Source organism: Spermophilus citellus, assembly GCF_964194105.1.
Source record: "Spermophilus citellus genome assembly, chromosome: 9".
NCBI lineage: Eukaryota > Metazoa > Chordata > Mammalia > Rodentia > Sciuridae > Spermophilus > Spermophilus citellus.
The window spans coordinates 11,041,514-11,064,836 of record NC_138191.1 but is presented as its reverse complement, the minus strand read 5'-3'; the positions used below and the strand labels follow the sequence as shown (position 1 = coordinate 11,064,836).

Here is a 23,323-nt window from a genome sequence, read left to right as displayed (position 1 = left end):
GGAGGAAAAATACCGAGCCTAGAGACATGGGGGTTCGAGGAGCTTTCCAACTTCTACTCCTGTGCCTGAGCCCAGGTATGGGGCTGGGCAGTGGGCAGGGATGCCCAGCGTGAGGCCAGATGGGCCGGGAAAAGGGCAGCAAGTACTCCCAGAGGAGCCTCAAAGGTGGCCTGCAAGGTTCTGGTAGGGGACCACCCACCCTCACCCTGCTACCATCCTGGTGTGGATACTGCCAAGAGGGGAGCCTCTCCCCAGGAGAACCTGTACCTGAAGGTTTGGGGCAGTGTCCGTGTGCAGAGGTCTCTGCATGGCTCTTCATGGTGTCTGAGGCCCGTGGGGCTCACACATGTGCAGCTGCTCCACGTGCAGCGTTGGTGCTGTGAACTGGAGGATGGGGCTGGCTTGGAGTAACCCACGGGAGCTGGAGGTGGGGTAGGAGTCAGGTGAGCAGCAGCTCTGGGTGGGGGTTGAGGAGGAGCCTGGGAAGGCTCAGTTTTCACCATATTCTGTAGTGGGAGGGCCTGCTCTCCCTAGGCCAGAGCATGGCGCCGGGGAGTTGCTTCCCTTGAAAGGGCTAAATCTGGATGGATATGTTTCTTCCGTTGTGTGCTGTGAGAGTTCCAGGTCTGTGGCCTCTCCAAGATGAGAGTGGTGATAGATGGCTCTTTCCAGAGCCTCCTCACCATGCTGGGGTGCTGCTGGAGGGCAGGGATCAGGTGTGGATGTGGTGGCTGCCTGCCCAGGTTGGGCAAGTTCTAGCAAGAGCCACTGAGCTGGGGTCTGGATTTACGACGAAGTAGGAAGGGTAAGGAGGGTGGGGTGGGGGGACCATTTCGGCCTCTGCGTGTGTATGTACGTGTGTGATTCTGGCATGTACGGCGGGATGTCTGTGACATCCTCTGGGTCTGAAGAGGTTGGCAGAGCCCACTCGGGAAGCTCCGGCTGTGCTCTGGAGTGCTGGGACATCTCCATGTTTGCAGTGTGTCTGGGGGTGTGTATTTATGCACCAGTGCCTTCTTGTGGAGGTGACGTTTCTCTCCTCCCTCTGTTCCCCTCTCTCACTTTTCTGTCTGGAAACAGCTGGGAAATTCAGAAAGGCTTTACCAGCTGAGAGTAGTCACTAGGAATGAGGTGACACCTCCTAGAGGGTAGCCAGCCCCTGGCGATTTTGTGGGGGAACAATCACCACTGACTCCTTCAGGAGGCTTTCTCTCCCCAAGTCTTCCCAACCAGATTTCTCACCCCCTCTGGCTTTCTTCCCTCTCCCCAGCCTCCTTTTCCTCTCACATTCCTTGGAAGTACTTCCTCAGTGTCACAGCAAGAGGAATCATGGTGAGACACCAGGAACAACTTCCAAAGAAGGGGGAGGAGGTACAGAAAAGGCTGGAAGCTTTGGGAGGAGGCTGAGAAAGCTTCTAAGGAGATTGAGAAGCTGGGGTGAGGCTCCCTGGCCTGGGACAATTGAAGAAAGACACTCAGCTTAACGCAGGGTGGAGACACTTTTCTTCCAGCCTATCCCTCCATCCCGAGCCCCTATTCCTGAATACTTACCCTCCTGCCTGACTGGACTCCATGGTGTGGGCGAAGAGAATCCTTCCTGTTGGGAGGGTTGCTTCCAGTGGCTCTTTCCCAGGGTGGAGTCTCTTCTTGCACCTGACTTCTGGCTCATCCCTAAATTGCCTTGGGCCACCCCAAGATCTGGCAGATGACATTAGGATCCTTATCTCAGGAATGAGCTGGTGTTCCCTTGGCCTGGGGCTGGAAGAGGCATCCTCCTGTCCCGTTAGAGCCCCAGCAGCCAGCCTGCCTGCTCTGGGTCACCCTGGAATCTAACTGCATTAGGGCATGGCTGATGGCCCAGCAGGGGTTCCCAGGGCTCTCACTGGCCTCTCTGGCCTCACCTGGCAAGCAGGGCTTCTCAGATATGTCTGGTCTTGAATGGATGCAGATGAAATCTCTGAGCAGGCCGTGGGCGTGTCTTCTGGATTACTGTGTTTGCTTGCAAATATCGCCCGTGTTTGTATAGACCTGACAGTGTCTGTGTGTGTGTAGAGATGGGGGATTGCATGGGTATGTGGCTGCATTTTGAAAGCTTGTAAGGATGGGTATGTGTCAATATGTAAGTAAACACTGACACTGTATAATTGTGTTTGTGATGCTAAGAGTGCAAGTGTCCTGAGCCAGGGAAGGACTTGACTGCTGAGACTTGGGGCAGGAGCTCCAGAGTACGTGCTGACTCAGAAAAAGCTGTAGTTGGAGAGTGGACAAGCTGGATGAGGGGCCTGGAGAGGGAGTGCTGCTGGAGGCTGGGAGGCAGGGTGCTGAGTGCCCAGGGTGGGGCCCTGGGTCCAACCTCCCTCTTATCCTTCTATTGGTCTAACCGGTTGGGGCTAGTGCTTGCCTTGGGGCTTCAGGGAAGGGAGGGAGAGGAGCTCAGTTCTAAGCTTCCAGGTCCTGGCTCCTAACTCTGCCCACCTGCCTCTGACTCAGGGGCAGGAGGGGCCCCAGTGGGAGTGAGAATATGGGAGTGACAGTCATACAAGGGGAAGGACACATGGGCTATAATGCCATACATCATCATGCAAGGCTCATCTCATGCTGCCTTAGTTCTAGGCAGATGCCACCACTTCCCATCACTATGAACATAGCCAGGTCACTGTCTGATAGTGCCCAGTGTCACCCAAGGGTACACACTATCACTTAGAGCACTTACAGAGTCAGGCACACATTGTCACATACCATACAGAGGCACAGAGCTGCAGACACACACAGACATACCCATACATGTACACACATACTGACACACAGACACACTCAATCTGCTTCTCAGGCTAGAAAGGGACCCCAGAAGTCATTGTGTCCATCCTTGTGCTTTTGAGCGGGAACACCTTGTTTGACCCACCACATTTGACCTTTAACGAGTCAGATTCTTGTATTGGAGCAAATAGCCGCTCTTGGTGCTCCACATGCCTACACACACACACAGACACACACACACACATACACACATCCACGAACATCCACACTATCATGTAAATATGTAAGTGGATATCCTGCATGGTAATGTGCATGAATATCTTTGCAGCTACAAATACTCATAAACATACAATATACATATGTATATATATTTATACATATGCACACAATAATGTGTATACACAAGCATACATTACAGCTATGCATTTATAAACAGTACTCATATACAAACCCACACAATCATAGAAAAAAATATACATATATATGGACCAATAAGCACCCATAGACCCTGCTGCATAAATAAACAAGTCACATAAGTATGCACAGATATGCCTATTCCAGTTCATATGCATGCGCATGTGCGCACGTGCACACACACACACACTCTCTCACTAGGGCAGGATTACCCTAGTGAAGACCCACTGAGCCCTGGGTGACAGGTGACAGGAAACGGTGGAAGGAGAGGCTGAAGCTGACTGCACAAACTCTGGCTCTGCTTTCCTTTACCCGTCTGCTCTGCCCTTACCCTAGCACTGCTGTCTGCTGTGCGGATCAACGGGGATGGCCAGGAGGTCCTGTACCTTGCGGAAGGTGATAATGTGAGGCTGGGCTGTCCCTACATCCTGGACCCAGAGGACTATGGTCCCAATGGGCTGGACATTGAGTGGATGCAAGTCAACTCAGACCCCTCGCATAGGGAGAATGTGGTGAGTGCTGGGTGCAGGGCTCTTCTTACTCGGTGTTTTGTGATGTCTACCTGTCGGGCAGCCAATATCCTGAGGGGAGAAGGAGAATAATTTAAGAAACCAAGACCCCGAACTTCTCCAAGAACCCCAAGGCTTCTCAGGAAATGGCTCATAAAAACTGTGCAGCTGGGAATCAAGCTTGCCAGGCTTTCTCCCTCCTCCCACCCTATTCCAAAGGGAAAATGAGGTGTGGTCTCTGTCCTCAAGAAATTCCCAGCCTGACCTTATACTTCTTTGAGGGATCTCACCCATTCTGTTAAGAGGTCAGTGGGTCGGGCATCATCATTACCATTTTCAGCTGGGAAAACTGAGTCTCAGAGTTTAATCAATTGCCCAGCGCAGTTGGCACGTCTGTGGCTCTGCCTGTCTTACCACCTTTATTTTCCTCTCTTCTTCCCAGTTCCTTAGTTACCAGGATAAAAGGATCAACCATGGCAACCTCCCCCATCTGCAGCAGAGGGTTCGCTTTGCAGCCTCAGACCCCAGCCAGTATGATGCCTCCATCAACCTCATGAACCTGCAAGTATCCGACACAGCCACTTACGAGTGCCGGGTGAAGAAGACCACCATGGCCACCCGGAAGGTCATTGTTACTGTCCAAGGTATGGCCAGATTCCCGTGAGGTCCCCTTCCCCAGGCTTTAGAGCTAAGGCAGCTTGGCCATTCTGAGCCTGCTGTGCCTCCAGCCTGGGTCCTGGCTCACAATTGCCTGCCTTCTTGCAGCTCGACCTGCAGTACCCATGTGTTGGGCTGAAGGCCACATGTCAAAGGGCAATGATGTGGTGCTGAAGTGCTTTGCCAACGGGGGCTCCCAGCCCCTTTCCTACAGGTGGGCCAAGATCAGTGGGCACACTCACCCCTACCGAGCTGGGTCCTACCACTCCCAGCACAGCTTCCACTCTGAGCTGTCCTATCAGGAGTCATTCCACAGCTCCATAAATCAAGGTGAGTGGGCCTTGGAGAGGGCGGAGAGGGAATACATGAATGATCAGGGACTCTGGGACTGGCTGGGCTTTCACTGGCTCATCAGTGGCACCAAGTCAAACCTGGAATCATGTGGGAGACTGCTCCTCTAGGCCTGTCTCATCAGCTGCTATTGAAGGAAAAAGAGAAGGCAAAAGTGGAGGAGTCAGTCAAAAGCAGTATAGAAAATTTGGAAGGAACATGAGCTTCCATGGAAGGAGCTGGGCTTGAATCCTGGCTGGGACACTGACTGGCTGATAGTCTCAAACAAATGGCTTAACCTCTCTGTGCCACATGGAAAGGGAATAGTAATATCTACCTTTCAGAGATCTATGAGGATTATATGGGATGAGGTGTATAAAATTTCTGCATATAGAAAAGGTGAACAATATCAATGATTAAAGAATAACAGAGTTAGAAAGGACCTTAGTGTTCCTCTGGCCTAATCCTATCTGCACTGTACAAATGAGGAGAGGCAGGGGATTTCCCCCAATGTCACAGAGTGAATTAATGGTGTTGCTGGGAGAGTGAATTAATGGTGTTGCTGGGAGAGTGAATTAATGGTGTTGCTGGAAGGTGGCTCACCTGGAGAGTGGAGTGGAACTGTGTGTGTGGATACACCTGCACATACATCTTCCCTTTTTTTAAAGAGGCATCTCATCCCCTACCCCATAGGGGCTGAAGATGCTGTGGGAACTTCAGTAAGATTCCAGATTCTCTGCCTTACTATCCCTCTCTGATGCTCCTCCAATTCAGGCCTGAACAATGGAGAGCTGGTGTTGAAAAGTGTTTCCAAAGAGGATGATGGACTGTATCAGTGCACAGTGGCCAACCATGTGGGCTACAGTGTTTGTGTGGTGGAGGTGAAGGTCTCAGGTAGGTGCATCAGGTCTGAGGGTCCTTGGCTGGGAGAGTAGAACTGGAGGGAGGGAACTGGGTTTTATTTTCTGTGTGTGTGTCCCACCACCACCCTAGGCACAGGGGATGGAACCCAGGGTCTGGCACATGCTAGGCAAATACTCTACCACTGAGCTACATCCCCAGACTCTTGGCTCTATTTTGGAGTCTTAGCTGTCTTTCTACTGCTAGAATAACTGGAAACCCTGGGATAAACATGCAGACAGAAGGGGTTAACTTGTATCTCCCCATACCTTCCTCACTGGGTGTCCCAGGGCCTGGAAATTCCAGGGGGCTGCAGTCGTCTTTCCCACAGATCCCTGCCCTGGCACCTCCTGGTTAGTTAGGCATCTATCTGGCTGCCAGAAACCTGATCCCCCCCCCCCCGCCCCGCCCCTCCGTTTCTCTCCACAGACTCGCGGCGCGTGGGAATGATCATCGGGGCCATACTGGGCACTTTGCTCATGCTGGCCTGCCTGGCGCTGGGCATCTGGGGGCTCGTCTGCTGCTGCTGCGGAGGCTCCGGGTCTGGTGGCGCCCGGGGTGCCTTCGGCTACGGCGGCGGGGTCGGCGGAGGGGCCTGCGGCGGCGACTTGGCTAGTGAGATCAGGTAAAACCTGATGCATGCTGCATGCTGCTGTGCCGCAGGGGACCGGCGCCCTGCCCTCTTCACCCCTGCCTGCCACCCGCCGGCTGGGAACCCCACCCCAAACCTGCCCGCCATCACCACCCATCACCACGGAGTGCTGGGACTGCAGCATGTCGACCTGCACCTCGTCGCATGGCTTTCTCTCTCCCGCCTTTCCCCTCCCAGTCTCCACCTCTGCTCCCCTGCCCTCCATTTCTCTCCAGCCTATGCACCCTTCTGTCTGTCTTGTCTAGACTGTAAGCTCCTGGAGGGCAGGGCCTACGGTTTTTTTCCGTTTCCCTTGTGTGGCGCCGGTGAGAACTCTGACCTGCTTATGGAAGAAGAGTTAAGAATAGTGCTAATAACTTATATTAGAAGCAAACTAGAAATAAAACTAGAACCAGACTAGCAGTGCTAATGATTACAATGCCTTGGGGATGGAGGGAAAGATGGAGAAGACTGATGGGTAGGAGGTGAGAAGAAAGTGTGCAAGGTCAGGGTTAGTGGAGAAGGTTAGGGGAGTGCAGCTCCCAGAATTGTAAGGCTCCCTCCCTATTAGACGTGATAGTTCTGCGAAACTTCACAAAGAGACGGAGGGCGCCTGGATGGGTTGTTCGAACACGTGTGGACAAGTCCTGTCTGGAAGATGGGACGGTGGCACCTGGGATCGCTTGCAGGGTCGCCGGCCCAGGAAGGTGCAGAAAGGAGAGTAGGTTGAGGTCAAGGGAAAGAGGCGAGGGGCAGGTGGAGGGAGGTGCGGGAGACGAGAGGTTGCCAAGAGCCCCCAGCTCTGCCCAGGCCGTGCCCACGCCGTGCCGCGGAGGAGCCTGCTCACCCGCCCGCCTGTTGTTTTCCACAGAGAGGACGCCGTAGCGCCAGGGTGCAAGGCCAGCGGGCGCGGCAACCGCGTCACCCACCTCCTGGGGTACCCGACGCAGAACGTCAGCCGCTCCCTGCGCCGCAAGTACGCGCCTCCACCCTGCGGCGGCCCCGAGGACGTGGCCCTAGCCCCCCGCACCGTCGCAGCTGCCTGCGAAGCAGGCCCTTCCCCGGTCTACGTCAAGGTCAAGAGCGCCGAGCAGGCCGAGTGCTCCGAGGGGCCGCAGCTGGGCAAGGACGGACTTTTAGTGTGAGCGCGCGCCCGGCGCCGGGTGGCTCCTCGGCCGGGAGGCGGGTGTGGGGCTCTCTGCCTGCTGCTGGGGACACGTTCGGGCCGGCGCAGACCTCGCTCCTCCCAGACCGCCTGGCGCTGGGGTGCTGAGGAATTTCCCTCCGGAAAAGAGTAGTTCGACAGAGCCTCCTCCCCCAAACTGGGAGGGGGCGGGAAGGTCAGAGGAACGCAGTCCAGAGCCCTCCTGCACCCCGGAGGCTCCAGAGGCGGGGTTCGTGGGCTGAGGGGTGAAAGAGCTGGCGGAGTCAGTCTCCGAGAGCCGAAGAGGCGCAGGTCGGGTGTTCCCAGCCAAAGCAGAGGGCCCCGGGCCGGGTGGGTGGGAGTCTGGCCTGAATTGTTTTTGTGTGAAATCCTAGCTCTGAGGCAACAGTGTTAGCACAATAAAGAAGCTTTAAGACTGTGGTGGCTGTCGTGTCACACGGAGGGGCGGGCATGGGGTGGAGGGACAGGGGGATGTACTCTGCTGCCCTGCCCCATACCTGTACCGTCCTCTCTTCTCCTTCTTATAGGGGGAGTCATTTCTGGAAGGGGTCATCTAAACCTACGCCTTCACAATACTGTGGGGAAGCGAGGTCCCTCAGAGTGGTGGACTTTAAAACTAGGTCAGGAGACAGGACTGTCAGAGGTGACCTCCAGATTTTCCTGATCATTCTCAGCATCCTCCTGTCTTCTCCCCTCATTTACCTAACCCTGACTTCTTTCTCTCCCAGAGGTATGCTTTCCTTCTCAGCAGCCAGGAACAGGTTCAGAGTCTGTGAAGGTAGGAAGACCTCAAGGCCGCCTAACCCAAACTTCCATTTATAGGAAGGAAATTAGACTTATTGAACACCCACTAAGTGCCAGGTGCTTTTAAATATTTTATCTTTATTCACCTTTTACTTTGAAGAAACTGAAGCTCAGGAGTATTAGCTATCTCAATCAAGGCAATAAATGTAGTAATTCAGAATTTGTTCTAGAAATATTGAACTCCAGAACATCAGGCTGTTCCTCTGAATCTGAATTCCTTCAGTGGCATCCCTGACAAAGGATATTCCAACTTCTTATGTCCCTCCTGTGGCAGCTTACTATCTCCCACAGCAGGTCATTCAGCCTCTGATTGCCAATATTTAATAGAACATTTCTTCTATTGAACCATATAGCCTTTATCTCTTGGTCCAAGTTCTACTCTCAGGGAGTCCAGAGCATCATATTTCCGATTCAGCTGCCTCTTGTGAACTAAGCAGTTGTCCTCCATACAGCCAAGTTCAAGAGACATAGAACTGGACACCTGACTGGTCTAGAGGTAGGGGATTTTCAGAAGTGAATAGTACTTCAGGGACATTTAGTCTTTCCCCAGCCACCTGCTTGCTGAGAGCCTTGATACTTTTGTGTCTCTCTTCTTTTGAAAAGAAGGCAGTCTTCCAAATTCTTTCTGATTCTACCCTAGGGCAACTTGAAATGGGGTATGTGTGGGTTCTAGAGTATCGGGTTTAGGGATCCCTAAACCCTGCCTGGTAATACATAAGCAGGAATTGCTGGAGATGGCTTGGGTATTTGCTAAGAGGCAATGGCATTGCTCAATTTGCCTTGACAGAACTTGGGAGGAGAAATGAGATAGTGGGGAGACAAAGAGAACCAGAGACAACTGGTGTGGCAGCTTGGAGATGGGGTGATTGGGGAATGGGCAGGGGTTTACAGGAAAGGGAACTGAACAGGTAGGGAACAGAAAAATTCAGGAACCCTTTATCCTTTCACATTCTTGGTCATACTTCTGAGCATGTCTTAGATGTCTTGTTTACAGATAGATTTAGATCTTCAGCAGGGCACTGAGCCTGGCACACTTTGCCCTAAGGCAGGGGGCTGATGAGGTTGACCCAGAAAGGGTGCTCCCAGCCGGGTGCTCCCAGCCTGGCGCTCCTTTAGCTCAGCTTCTTGCAAGATGCAAAGGGACAGAGGCAACCAGTTGGCTGTATGGACTATGCTGAGTGACATTATCTGCCCTATTCTGGGAGCCAGGAAGCCATGCTTAGACTTAGCCTTCACCAGAGAGGTGGAAACAGTGAGGCTCTGGCAATGGCTCAGCCCATTCAAAAGCAGCTGAGATTTCAGAGAGAATCTGGAAACAACTTCTGATTAGGGTGGCTCAGGCAGGAAGCCAGGGGAGTACTTAAATCCAAAGCCAAAATTGTAGCCGGTACCCTGCTCAAAGTCCCAGGGCGAGAGGAAGGGAGCTTTCTGTTCCAAGGATTTTGCTGCAGGGACACTTTGTTCTTTTTTGTTCATGTCTCTTGTCTGAAACCTTGTTTAATGCTGGAGTAGGGCACTTGTGATAAATATTCACCAGTGGCTTTGGCTTGGGGTGGGGAGGTGAGCAGGGATGCTCTGGTTGGTAGAATCGCTGAAGCTCGATGATGTAAATTATTCCTACTGTGGCTCTTTTCAACTGTTAACCTGATATTAGTGGCATGGAAGTAGCAGACCGTTGTAGTATTTCCACAATTCAGATAGAATAAAAGTGAATAGCCTCAAGAGCTTAAATAATAGAGAACTGTAGTAAGATAATCAAATCAGGATGAGTTTTCAGTACTTACCACCTTTGTTTTAATAATATTAACTTATTTAATTGTAAGCTTAAATACTTTACTTTTAATCAGCGACTGCACTTAACAATTGACTTGCAAAATTTGGGACCACGTCACCAGGTGTTAGTCAGCTTTGCGTCACTGCAACAAAATCCCTGAGATAATTAACTTCAGAAGAGGAAAGAGTTTTGTTGGCTCATGGTTTCAGAGGTTTCGGTCCATGGTTGCCTGGTCCAGTTGCCTTTGGGCCTGTGGCAGAGCAGCACATCATGGCTGTGAAGATGCTCACCTCATGGCAGGTAGGAAGCAGAGAGGAAAAAAGGAAGAGAAGGAGCCAAGGTCCCAACGTCCCCTTCTAGAGCACCTCTCGTGATCTAACTTCCTCCCTGTAGCTCTACTTACTAAAGTTTTCACGTGCAGAGTACAGTGGCACCCACTTATAATCCCAGGGCCTTTGCAGTCTGAGGCAGGAGGACCCCAAGTTTGAAGCCATCCTCAGCAACTTTAGTGAGAACTTGTCTCAAAATAAAAAAAAAAAAAATATGTGGAATGTAGCTCCGTGGTAGAGCACCCTTGGGTTCAATTCCTAGTACCACAAAAAGGAAAGGAAAAGAAAGGGTGGGTGGGGGAGGGGAAAGAAAGAAGGAAGAAAGGAAGGAAAGAAGGAAAGTTTTCACTCTCTCCCAATAGCACCGTAGGCTATTCACCACTTAGCCTTTGAGAGACACTTATCCAGGCCCTAGCCACAGTCAAGTGGAAGACTGGGTATACAAGTGCTGCCTCAAGTGTGGGGATCTCAAGATAGTTCTGATTTTTGTCTGTATTTCCGGAGAGACACAAACAGCCTGAAGTGTCTCCATTGCTCTTCCGAGTTCTGCCTTTTGCATCTCTCCTCAGAATTGCCAGGGCTAATTATAATTCCTTTGGCCACTGACAAATTAGGGAGGTAATTTACATCTCCTTGGGAACCAAGGCCACTCTTGGATAGTCATCAGAAACCTAATTTATCATCCGTAGAATTTCTATGAATTTGCCTCCCAGGGTATCCATCCTTGGGAATTTCATTCTAGAGACTCTATTTTTTTTTTTTCCCATACTGGGAATTGAACCCAGGGGTGTTCCACTATTGAACTACATCCACAGCCCTTTTTAGTTTTTATTTTGACAGGGTCTTGCTAACTTGCCCAGGCTTGCTTTGAACTTGAGATCCTCTTGCCTCAGCCTGCCAAGTCCCTGGGATTAAAAGTGTGTGCCACCACTCTGGCTCCTGGAGACACTTCTGAGTCCTTGCTGCCTCAGTTCATTCTCTGATTCTCCACTCCAGATTTAGGAAGTCATCTTCTAGCCATCTTTTCTTAATCTCCAAATTCTCAAAGCCGTTGGAATTCCGGTGAATTGTCTAGGCAGTCCTTTTCGAGTAGTGCTTACCTAGACATAGCTACATAGAGATAATAAATGTAACGATGTCCATTTCATTCCAGTTATTCCACAGCCCCAAACTGGGGTGACTAGGGGAGGGAACTTAATTTTATCTTCAGACTCACTGGAACAAGAGAGTTGGGGTAATTACCTATTATCCTTCCAGAGTTAGAAAACTACTAACGTCGATGTGCACAGGCTGTGGGCTGCAGTAGGCAGGGGACTGGATAAAAACTTTAACCCTGGTTCCAAGCTTCCTCAGGAGCCTTCTCCTGGATTGTCACCGTGATTTGGTGAGAGCCTGGGAAACCCTGCTCTGGAGTTCACATTCTTCATCTGTCCAGCCCATTTGGAATAATCATTTCTTTTATTCCTGGAGCATGGAAACAAACCTGATTGCATTCCCTTGCTGCTGCTTGGGCCAGGAAGGGTATGCTGAACGGAAGCGGGGTGGTGGGAAGGAGAGGTGGCTTTGGGAAATCTTGAGGAGCTTAGGTGTGGCCACTGTGCCTGTTGCAGGAGAGTGAACAAGATGGCCATCGGCCACCCCTCTGTGACCATGGTCTTTGGTAGCCACATGTTTGCTCTGGAAAAGACAAATGGCATGGGACATCATGCAGTAGGAAGGAGACTGAAGCCCTTGACAAAGGCCAGAAATTAGGCCAAGGAGGATGGGGCGGAACCTCTAAGTCAGATAGATGATGGTGGGTCCTGAATGGGGGATAGAAAAGAAGGAAGAAGAAAGGAAAATTGTAAGAAAAATTTGTGAGTGAGCCATGTTCCCCTCCCCAGATGTGCATAGGAGCCTCAATTTTGGAGTCAGACAGACCTGAGTTCATAATTACTTAACTCCCAGAATCTCCACGTCTTCATCTGTGAAACGAAAAGTCGATGGGATTATTTTGTGTGATGTGCATATCACACAGCCTGGTGCATAGTGGGTGCCCAGCAAATGGCTGATCCACATCCCTAATCTATAATTTCATCTCCCATAAGAGGACAGGCCTGGAGGCATAGAGCTAGCCACACAGAGGTGGGAGTTGGAGGCAGAGGGAGGTCCAAAAGGAGGGGGATGGAGCAGGAAGAATGAAGCCTTGGGATTGAGCATGGAGACTGCATCATGTGGACAAAGGAGCATGGGATATAGGAAACATGGGATATAGCAGGGATATAGCAGGTGTTGAAGTAGGAGAACTAGTATGCCACCCTTCTGGCTCCTGGAGACACTTCTGAGGAAGCCTGGAGTCACATGCAGGTATTAATATTGACAAGAATTCTCATTAGTAATAGTGATACTAATAATAACAGGGAGTGCCTGAAACACAAGCTTGGCAGAGTCCTGGATAAGCTTCCAGAGTCCTTGGGGCCACCTCCCTGGACCAGGGTGTGTCCTCCTGTGCCATTCCCCTTTGACCTGCTCTCAGTTCCTGGAACTCAGGAGATACCTGTTGCCCTCTGGGCCTAGAATCCAGCTGGGGTGCCCTCTGAAGCATTGGTTGTGACACCAGGGAGGCCTGGTGGGTCATTCCTAAAGTCTTAGTGTCTTCGCTTTGTCCAGGAATGTTCAATGGGTAGCTAACAGCAGGATTAAAAGATTTGGTGTCTCTGCCTCTATTTGCATCTGTCTCCTTTGCTCTGAGTCACTTTGGATTCCAGGGACAATAAGTCTCATTGGCAAACGTCCTGTGACAAGCCATACCTCTAGGTAATAGCAACTTTGTTATTCTGATAAGGGCCCACCTGGTCAACCCTAAAATAATGATGGACCAGACCTTACCTGATCAAGATCAACTGCTTTGGCAGATGTGCGAATCCTCCAGCTAGACAAACCCCCAACCCTTACCCTCATACCCCTTTCTATAAAACCTCAAACTCACTGTTAGACCCTCCAAGACAGGGCTGAGGATGTGGGTCCACTCTTCTTCCCAGCATAATACACTGATTAAAAATCTTTCCTGCTTTTCGTCATGACGTTTTCTCTGTTTGGTTTTGTTTTTGGAGGCGGGGACAAGTGGCTGAACCTGATTTGTTGGACCCCAGAATCAGGCCTCTGGTCTAGGACTCTGGTAACATCCACACAACTTTCCCAAAGCTGAGGAGAGACCTTCCCCACGGGGTGCACATAGCTTTTCTTTAATTTCATGGGAATCAATTCGGCATTGAAAATGGGTTCCTCCAGCCCTCTGCAGATCTACACCCTATCTGGGGACTCTCCTCCTGTCATCCCCTGGCCTGTCCCCGTCTTCTGCCTGTCTGCTTGCAGCATTTTGGCCCTTTATCTCCAAAGGCTGGGATTCGGGCTCCCAGTGCCTGCTCTAGCCTCGGCCCTCACCTTGCCTCAGCTCCTTGACCAAGTCCATTTTCCCTTCCCTCCTCTTTCCTGGCCCGCCTCCACAGGAAGCCGGCTTGGCCTGGCCCAGTCCCATTATCTCAGTCTCTCCCTGCTTTCAGACAAGGGAAAGGGTGTGTCCTTTATTATCTATGTCCTTCCTCATCTCCCTCAGCCTGGACTTCCCCTGAGAGGAGGGCCCTGTCTCTTCCATTCTGAACATCGACTCCCTTTTGAGCTCAGAATTTCTCTTTGAGTTGGGTGTGGTGGCGCACACCTGTAATACCAGCTACGCAGAAGGCTGAGACAGGAGGATCAAAAGTTGGAGGCCAGCCTTGGCAATTTAGCGAAATACTGTCTCAAAAAAAAAAAAAAAAAAAAAAAAGAAAATCAAATAGAAAATACTGGGGATTCAGTTCAGTACAGAGTGTCCCTATGTTCAATCCCCAGTGCTGAAACACCAACACCTGTTTGAATTGGTAGTGAAAAATTGGAGTGATGGATAGAGTATATACTAGAGCCTCTTATTTCATTGTGGGGTGAATAAAAAAAATTAAATAAATATATATATAAAATATTTTATTTTATCACTGCTTATGATGACTTCAGGTAGATGGTGTGGAACGAGCCAAACATCCTCCTAAATCTTTCTCTCTCTCTCTCTCTCTTTTTTTTTTTTGTACTGAGGATTGAATCCAGAGGCACTTTGCCACAGAGCTACATCCCCAGAACTTCTTATTTTTTATTTTGAGACACGGTCTAAATTGTTCAGGCTTGGCCTTGCAATCCTCCTGTCTCAGCCTCCAGAGTGACTGGGGTCATAGGAGTGCACCACCATGCCCAGCCCAGACTCATCTCAAAAGTGCGTGTGTAGCTTGCTTTCCAGGACAGTGGACAGTCAGAGCCAGGTAGGCCTGTGAATCAGTCCCTAGTGCTCCGGCTCTTCAGGTGAGGGCAAGCTGCCATGTCGACGGGCGGGTCATGGTGTCCCTGTTCCTCTGACTAGTCGACTCTGTCAAAGCTCTTTCCTGTACAGAATACAGGTTTCTCACTGATGGTTTGTTAAGAACCTGAGGAGATGCCATGTTCTGATCAGTGCTATTAAAAAATTGAGCAAAAGATCCTTGGTCAGGAGCCTCACCTGTTATTATAACATTGTTCCTGGGAAGAAATCTGATTCCTTCCTCTCAGTAAACATGAGCCTTTCCAGGAATGGAGCACTCAGCCTGAGACAGTGAAGGGCTAGGAGTCATATCCCACCCAGCTACCCCATCTTCCTACTTAGCCACCTAAAATCTGTATGCCGATAACACCCATATTTAGGCACCCAAGCCAGGGCTCTCTCTTACATTTCATGCTTGTCTGCTTGGATATATATTGATTGATTGATTGGTCCAAAGGATGGACACAGTGATACTCTATCTTTTTTTTTTTAATATATATATATTTTAGTTGTAGATACACACAATATTTTTATTTTATTTTTATGTGGTGCTGAGGATTGAACCCAGGGCTTCTCACGTGCTAGGCGAGTGCTCTACTGCTGAGCCCACAACCCCAGCCTGGTACTCTATCTTGTGAGTTACATCCCCAGATTTTTAATTTTATTTTAAAGACAGGGTCTTACTAAATTGCCTATGGTGACTTCAAACTTGGGATCCTCTTGTCTCAGCCTCCCAAGTCACTGGGATTATAGGAAATTGACCAGCTCTGCTTACATATTTAACAGACAGCTGAAATTTAACACGTCCCCAAAACTACCTTGGATCAACCGTAAATTATTCTACTGTCTCCCCGCTCTCAGTTCATGGTGCCTCTGTCCTTTACCTCCTCCGACCACATGCAACCAGTCAGGAGGCCTTACTGACTCAGCCTTCAGAGCAGGGCCAGAATCCAACCTTCTCTCCCGTTACCTTGGGGCTCCCAGTCGACCCTCATCTCTTGGGTGGGTTACAGCAAGGACGTCCAGGCTGGTCTCTATGCTTCCTTTCTGCCTGCGGTTTATTCTCAAAAGAGAAGCCAGGGTGATAGTTAAATCATTTTTTTTTTTCTGCTCAAGCCTCAAAAATGACTTCTCAATGTCAAGTAACTTACACTGGTCCCCAGGCCTTCTCTGTCACCTCTCTGACCTGATTTATCAGTTGTCTCTCTCTAGTTTTCTCCACTCCTGCTACTGGATCGTTTCTCCAGCACCTTAGGGCCTTTGCCTTGGCTGTCCTCTTTGCCCAGAATGGCTCTAGTCCAGACTCCCCAGTGACTAAATCCTCGGTTCTTCAAATCTTGGCTTGCCTGTCTTCCTCTCAGTGAGGCCTATTACAGCCACCTTATTTAAGTTGACCTTAAATAATGGTACAAGGAGACCCACTGCCCTTATGCCCCACTTTTTTCTTTAATTTGCAGCACTCATTCCCTTCTAACATGGTCTATAATTCATTTGTTGTGATTTTTGCTGATGGACTCATCCCTTCTTCCCCTCTCCTACCGGTTCTACAAGGAGGTAGCACAAGGCAAGAATCTTGGTCTGTTTTATTCTCTATTGTATTTAAGCTCCTAAAAAATGCCAGGCATGTAGGAGGCACTCAATAAATATATATATTTTTTAATTCCCTTCCTCTCCTGCAGTACTGGGGATTGAACCCAGGAGCACTCTATCACTGAGTTATAACCCCAGCTCTTTTTTAAAAAAATTTGAGACAGGGTCTCACTAAGTTTCCCAGGCTGGGCTTGAACTTGTGATCCTCTGCCTCAGCCTCCCAAGGAGAATAAATGTTGTGTTAAAGAAAGAAAAGGGATGGGGGAGTTGGACCACCTGCAACAGGAGTTAATCCCCAGGTCATGGCCCCTGAGAAGGTAAGACATTAGTGAGAAGCAGCCCAATCTGTTCATGGATGGTGAGAATTTCCTAAGATGTTCAGAGGGTTGTCGAAGTCCAGCCTTTTGGTTATCCTGCCTGGAAAGGAATTGCCTAACCTGAGATTCCTAGCTTCCTCATTGGAGGGACGTCTGAACAGTAGCCATGTATTGTCCACCTGCATGTTCCTCACCCTCTGCATTCACTTAGTTAGAAGTATGTTTTGGTGATGTATTTTTACACATGTGAGTACTAGGACTGGGGTATTAAACCTGATCCTTCCAGAAGCAACCAGTCTCCCAAGAGATATCTTTAAATGCATTTGGAGAAATTTAAAAATGATACATACAATTGTTGACTCAGCTCCCTGGAAAGTGTCCATGCTATGAGATCATTCGGGGGGAAGGCTTCTGCAAGTAGGAGTGCCTGGGGTTGCGCCTGTAATCATTTGCTTAGAAAGCAAGATAGATCAGTGAGTACATGCCAGGGCTGGGAGTTAGGGAGAAGATCCTGGATAAAGAGATAAAGTGCATGACTAAGTCACGTTCAGGGGACAGACAGGAGCCCAGTCTGGAATGCAGAGAGTGAGTGGGCATTGCTGATAGCTGTCACCTCCATCTTAAGGCCCCTGAGAGCTAGGGCTGGAGTGAGGAGAGGAGTCAGGTGTGCCTGCCCACCAATGTGCTCCCAGCAGGCCATCTGGCCCCTGACCAAAGGCCCTTACTTCTGCTGCTCACTGCCCACTGAAGCCTCATCCCTCCAACACTCCAGCTTTCTCTCCATCTTCCCCAGGATTCTCCAAAGCAGACAGTGCAAGAGAACTGCTCTTCTCTTCAGTGTACAGAGCATGGTCGATTTAGCCCTGCAGGAATGAGGCCACTCTGATGGTAGCACTTAGGATGTGCTGGCCCCCAGAGGCAAAGAGAAGTGGTAGTGATGGATGTTTGTGCATCCCTCAAACTGATGGTTGGACAATCTCCTAGGGGGCTGGGCAGTGAGGGGGGAGTACAATCACTGGGGACAATGATGGCCAGATGGACACAACTTCTAGGAATAGACATGACAGATCATAGAATTCTTCTCTGCAGACCTAGGAACAGTCCTGCCCCATGGCCCAGACTCTCTGCTTTCTCCTCCTGCATGGAACCCATTCACCCTGGGAAGGATACAGGATATCTGTAGCCCAGAGTGGCTGGATAGCCAGAAACATTGCCTGTTTCAGCCCTGCTCCAGCCCTGTGCTTGGTAGCCCCTTGCTAGCAGGTACTGGTCTATAATAAGAAGCACCCTCCTCACTGTCCAGCAATGGCGACTCTCTCCAGCCTCCTAACTCTGGGGCAGCTCCTTTCCACTTACCTCTGAGGAGCAGTCATGGCATCTAGAAAACCAGCTTCTTTTGCAATGAGTAATACACTGTGGCTTCTGTGTCTGACCGTACCCACCTGACCAAGTCACTGTCATTGCTTGGGAAAACCCCCTTAAATAGCATCAGGGGCTCCACTTGGACACTCCATGTGGGACCCTGAATGCTGTAGGGGTAGGCTTGAGGTGGAATGGGTTCCGGGGGAGGGTTGGGATCAGGGACAGTTCCACATGGCTACTGAGGCAGCTCGAGCACTCCCCACCATTATGAATCTTGGGTTCTGAATGTTCCAGAACTTTCTAAAAATTGGTATGCAGAATTCTGGCCAGATGACAAAGGAGTTGACCAGGACACCATGACCCTGGACCAGTTGGGGTTGAAAGTGCTGTGGGAGGTTCTGTCCACCCAAAGATATCTTGCAGTCCCTCTGTCCTCAGGTTCATGTTGAAGGAACCTGGCAGATCTGCAGTGTGAAAACCTACCTGATTATAAGCACGTCCCCATCCATTGTCCTAGCTGGGAGTGGAGTCAGGGCACAGGATTTTTTTTTTTTCCCCACAAGTAAACGTCCATGGAAATTATTAGGTTGACGCATATAAAATCACCAAGAGTTGGGGATGTGGCTCAGTGGTAGAGCACCCCTGAGTTCTATCCCCAGGACCATAAAAACAAATGCATAAATAACATAAATATAAATAAAGCAATGAATGAGCTCTCAACTTCACCCTACAATGTACTCTTCTGTGGGTATATCCGGTTTATGTGCATGGCACCACCATCTGCCTGGTTGCTCAGGTCAGACACCCAGTGACATTCTTGACCCTCCTTGAACGGAGGCTACCGAGCCCTGCCTATTCTAGCTCCCATATATTTTTTCCTGCACCCACCCACTTCTTTCTTCTCCCTGTGTCCATCTTGATTTCAAGCTACTGTCATTTTCTGCTAGGTTGGCTGCAATTACTTCATCTTCCTGCTTCCCGTCTCCCTACTTTAATCTATTCTCCTACTTTTTTTTCAAAGTCTGATCACGTCTTTTCCCTTCTTAAAGCTCTTTAGTGGCCTCCTTTTACATTTATAATTAAAATTTAAATCTTAACCATGTCCAGCGAGGCCCTCCTTGACCTCTGCTGTTGTCTCCTCCCAGGGTCCCTCCTGCTTATTACCCTCTGGCCATGGGGACTTCCCTCGTGCATTCACAGATGCCAAGGTCTTTCCAGAAGGGCTCCACACTGCTGGCTCCTCAGAGTGCAGGCACTTCAGACTCTTTGTTTTATTAATTCTTACTCTCCCTGCTGGATGCAGCTTGAATGTCCTTTTCTACACTGAGCTATAGCCTCAGCCCTTTCGATTTTTTATTTTGTGACAAGACCTTGCTAAGTTGCCCAGCTTGGCCTTGAACTTGCAATCCTCTTGCCTCAGCCTTCCGAGCAGCTGGGAGTACAGGTGTGCATCACCACCTGCAGTGCCCCTTGCTATTCTTGCTCAAGGATTTCAGTTATTTTCTTCTACAGAGCTTAGCACAATTTAAATCAAACATTTGTGCTTATTCACGCAGTGTCTGTCTCTCCCTGCTTGATTGCAAGCTTCCTGCGTGCAGAGATGTTTGTCTAATGGACAGATGCATTCCCAATGTCTCTGGCACCTAGTAGGTGCTCATTAAAGGTGGGCTGAGAGAATGAATCCTGAGGGATAGACAGCTCAGTCTTTTGGGAAATCAGGGTCTACTGTCCCAAGTTTGACTTCAGCCCTCTTGTGCTGTGCTACTCCTGAGCTGCAGTGAGAACTGGGGGGTTGCTGTTAGTCATTGGTGGGGTTGGAGGGTTCTCAGATTTAGGAGATAGATGGGAATTATGATAGAATAAAGTTCATGATTAAGCTGGACATGGTGATGCACACCTGTAATCCCAGCTACTCTGAGGGCTGGGGCAGGAGGGATAGTCAGTTCAAGGCCAGTCTGGGGAACTTAGTGAGACCTGTCAGGTCAGTGGCAGTGACTTAGGATAAAGCAGCCCTCGTGGGAAAGAAACTTCAATCAGGTACCGACAGAAACGCCTATCAATCAGCAGGATCTCCTGGATAATGCCTGTCAATCAGCAGGGTCTCCTGACCAATCCTGGATCTTAGCCAGTTCCCCCAACCAACTCCAGTGGGACAAGGGACCCTAGAAACACCTTTTCCTGTCCCAAGCCCTTCCCTTCCTGCTGTAAGCCCCATAAAAGTCCAGTCCGGTCGAGCTTCCACGCGGTTTCTCCTCAGACCCTTCTCCTGTCCCCCTCTGTGGGTCTGATGGAGTTCCGCCAGCGAGTGATATCTCAATAAAGCCTGGTTCAGAGGCCTTTTTAAATCTGCCTCCTTTGGTCACAGCTTGCCTTGCCTGATCTTACAAGACCCTGTCTCTAAATAAAAGATAAAAAGGGCTGGGGATGTGTCTCAGTGGTGAAGCACTCCTGGATTCAATCCCTGGCATCCAAAACAAACAAACAAACAAACAAACAATAAAAAGGGAGTGTAGCTTGGTGGTAGAGTGTCCCTGGGTTCAATCCTCAGTATATTAAAAAAAAAAAAGTCAGGGGATGAATCCTTATATTCAGGCCTGCCCTTAACATTTATAATTATAAATCAAGCTAACAAATTGTTACATAATTTTTTTTTAAATAAACTGCAAGGTCAAGTTTAGATTCAGAAATCTTGGACTCTTTGGGGTTTCATACCAAAACTTGATGGTGTAGGAAAAACGAGTCCCTTGCTTCAGGCCCTAAGAGAGACCTCTTCTCTTTCCAGCCACATCTCCATCCCGTACCATGAAGGGCCTTGGGCCCACTCATGTGGCTACTCTGGACTTCATCCAGGTTCCTCCTCAAAGCTATCCTCAGACCTTAGGGTAATAGGTGGTTTGGCCCATCTTTGGAGTATGAATCCAGGCAAGGAGTCCCCAAATTACCATTTGGAGAGAAAATCCTAGGATCCTGGATTCCTGGAGTGTGATCAGGTTGGGAGGGAGCACCAGGTGGGTGTCCCCTTGGTGTGCTGCCGGTGGAGCAAAGCCAGAGCAGGCCTCTGTAGCCCGAGCCAGAGCAGCCACCTTCTTGCTTTGGTGTGAGGTTGATGCTCTCTGTGCTTATGGCCTTCAGAGACAGCTGCACAGGGCGAGGACTGACAGGCATCCTGTGGTGCTTGTCCCTTGGGGCACAGCCTCCCGGAGAAGAGGCTCTGCATTAGCTGTTGTCTGGATTGGCTGAGGCTCTGGCTGCTAATTTTGGCCTTCAGTTTTGAATTCCCTCTCAGGCGTGTAATGGATAGCTCCATCATCTCCTGACTGTCCAAGCTTCAGGCCAGCAGGTGAGCTGAGAGCCTCAGTCCTCCCCTGCCTTTCTGGTCCTTTTTCCTGGAGTGGCCAGACCTGTGGTCAGTCCTTCCACCATCTGCATCTCTCATGTTCTCATTCAGAGACATGCTGCACATGGGTGTTCAGGGCTGGCAGAAATCAAGGCTCTGCGTATGTTTAGGATTGTTAGGAATTTTTGGAAAGGTTAGGCTGTTGGGTTATTGTTACTGATAAGGGGCAAGGGAATCCCATGGTATTTCTGAGCAAGGAAGGAAGAAGGCCAGACTACCAGGGATTGTGGCTGGAAGGACTGTGGGGGGGTGATGGTTCTCGGACCTGGTCAGGAGAACCATAGTGAGAACCCTGGAGCTCTGAGCTCCTGCAGTGAAGCTGACCAAAGGTGGGCACCTGGTGAGTGGACTGACCAGTGGGCAGGTGGGGAGCAGCAGGTGGAGCTCAGACCTCCTCATTTTCTGTCCATCTAGGCAGAGTTTCAGCGACTTACCCAACCTTGGAAAACTCCTGATGACCCTTCCCAGCCAGGGGGTGCAGGTTGAAGGCCAACAGGAGAGTCTGGCAGGCAGGACTGAGCACACTAATGTGCATGCAGGCAGGCAGGCCAGACTTCACCCTGGGAGCAGGCTCCAGCCCCAGCCCTTGTGAGCAGACCGCATCTTTGTATCGGGGATGCTGAAGACAACCTCTGATTAAAGAAATCCCTGCTGCTCTGGTAAGACCTGCCCCAGGAGACTACCAGGCCACAGGTACGTTTTCAATTTCTGTCAATGAAAGTTTTGTTCCTAATCCAAAGCTTCTGCCCTTTCACCATTTTCCCTGGGGACCCAGTTGGCCCTCCCAGGGGCAGAGGTCTCCCAGGACAGTATATGCCTGCGAGCTCCTGCTGGGGGCTGATTGCTGATTGGCATCATTTGTTGATGTGACTATGAGCCCTTTGAGGACAGGGACAGTGATACTACTATTTAGTCATCTCTGAAACTCTGTTGATGCTGATAATTAGCAGGTGCTTACCTAGTAAGCAAATGCTTACTGAATGAACAGACGGATGCCTTTCCTGTTCTACAGATTTCTGTTTAAACTTTTCTTTTTTTTTTTAATATATTTCATTATTTTATTTTTGGAGGGTACTGGAATTAAACCCAGAGGACCTCTACCACTATGCTACATCCCCAATCACTTTTAAATTTTATTTTGAGACAAGGTCTTACTAAGTTTCCCAGGCTGGCCTTGAACTTACAGTCCTCCTGCTCCATTCGGCCTCCCAAGTAGCTGGGATCACAGGCACACACCGCCTGCTAGGCTTGGTATTTTATTTTATTGAACCAACTGCTGCCTCTGACAAGATGTCCTACAATTCTACCCTATTCCCCACCCCTCGCCCCCGCCCTGCAAAAACAAAAAAAGAGTCCGTGGTCCCAGCTAGTCCAGTCGAGCTTCACTGTTGGCAACTGAATCTTCTCTGAGTAGCCAGGGAACAGAAAACTGAAAAAAAAAAATACTTCCACTTAGGCCCCAGGGTCTGCATCCCCACGGGTCTCTGGCTTTGTCCTTTCTGTGACCTGATTGGTCAGCATTTTCTTTGGGCCTCTGAGCTACCACAACTTTCTAGTAAATTCTTTATTTACTTTAGTTAAGACTAGAGTTGATTTCTGTTAAAGAAGCTTGACTGATACAAATGTTTCCTCACTCTTATTCTCCTTCTCCTTCTTCTGGTACTGGGGGTTGAAACCAAGGGGCGCTTGACCACTGAGCTACATCTCCAACAGTTTTTATTATTCTATTTTGAAAGAGGATCTCCCTAAATTTCCCAGGCTGGCCTGAACTTGTGATCCTCTTGCCTCTGTCTCCTGAGTGGCTGGGATTAAAGGTGTGTATCCGAGTGCCTGGCTGTTCATTCATTCTTTAATTTATAATTCATTCTTAATAATGGAAGGATCTTAAGAATTGTCTGGGGCAGGAATGGCTAATAGCTTTCATCTCGATTCCTAACTTTAATTTGTTGGTAGGGGTAACTTGAGGGTTACATCTGGGCTCAGTGGGAAAAGTGTGTCATAATTAATTAGTTGCATCTGAGATA

General features: G+C 49.6%; 1 protein-coding gene and 1 long non-coding RNA gene across 3 annotated transcripts; one reads left to right on the top strand and one right to left on the bottom strand.

The window, feature by feature from the left end:
• Positions 1-253: 253 nt before the first annotated feature.
• Positions 254-3,679, bottom strand: LOC308656400. Of its 2 annotated transcripts, none has more exons than XR_014023717.1 (3): positions 3,558-3,679; positions 1,552-1,698; positions 254-384 (listed from the first exon to the last, which is right to left on the bottom strand). It is a non-coding gene; the product is annotated as an uncharacterized lncRNA (long non-coding RNA). The 2 variants fall into 2 exon arrangements; XR_014023718.1 differs by having other exon boundaries at positions 274-421.
• VSIG8 (V-set and immunoglobulin domain containing 8) lies at positions 1,399-7,752 on the top strand. Its single transcript, XM_081307441.1, has 7 exons — positions 1,399-1,777; positions 3,508-3,683; positions 4,123-4,324; positions 4,446-4,667; positions 5,442-5,561; positions 5,997-6,192; positions 7,070-7,752. The coding sequence occupies exons 1-7, from the start codon at positions 1,573-1,575 to the stop codon at positions 7,341-7,343; spliced, it is 1,395 nt and encodes a 464-aa protein (XP_081163567.1). The 5' UTR covers positions 1,399-1,572; the 3' UTR covers positions 7,344-7,752.
• The last annotated feature ends 15,571 nt before the right edge of the window (positions 7,753-23,323 follow it).

What these genes read in the sequence shown, in the direction of transcription:
- VSIG8 (XM_081307441.1), top strand. Translation starts at nt 1,573, where the DNA reads ATGGTGTGGGCGAAGAGAATCCTTCCTGTTGGGAGGGTTGCTTCCAGT. An exon ending in CCTCGCATAGGGAGAATGTG is followed by an intron (nt 3,684 to 4,122) that starts GTGAGTGCTGGG and finishes TCTTCTTCCCAG; the next exon opens with TTCCTTAGTTACCAGGATAA. An exon ending in GGTGGAGGTGAAGGTCTCAG is followed by an intron (nt 5,562 to 5,996) that starts GTAGGTGCATCA and finishes TTCTCTCCACAG; the next exon opens with ACTCGCGGCGCGTGGGAATG.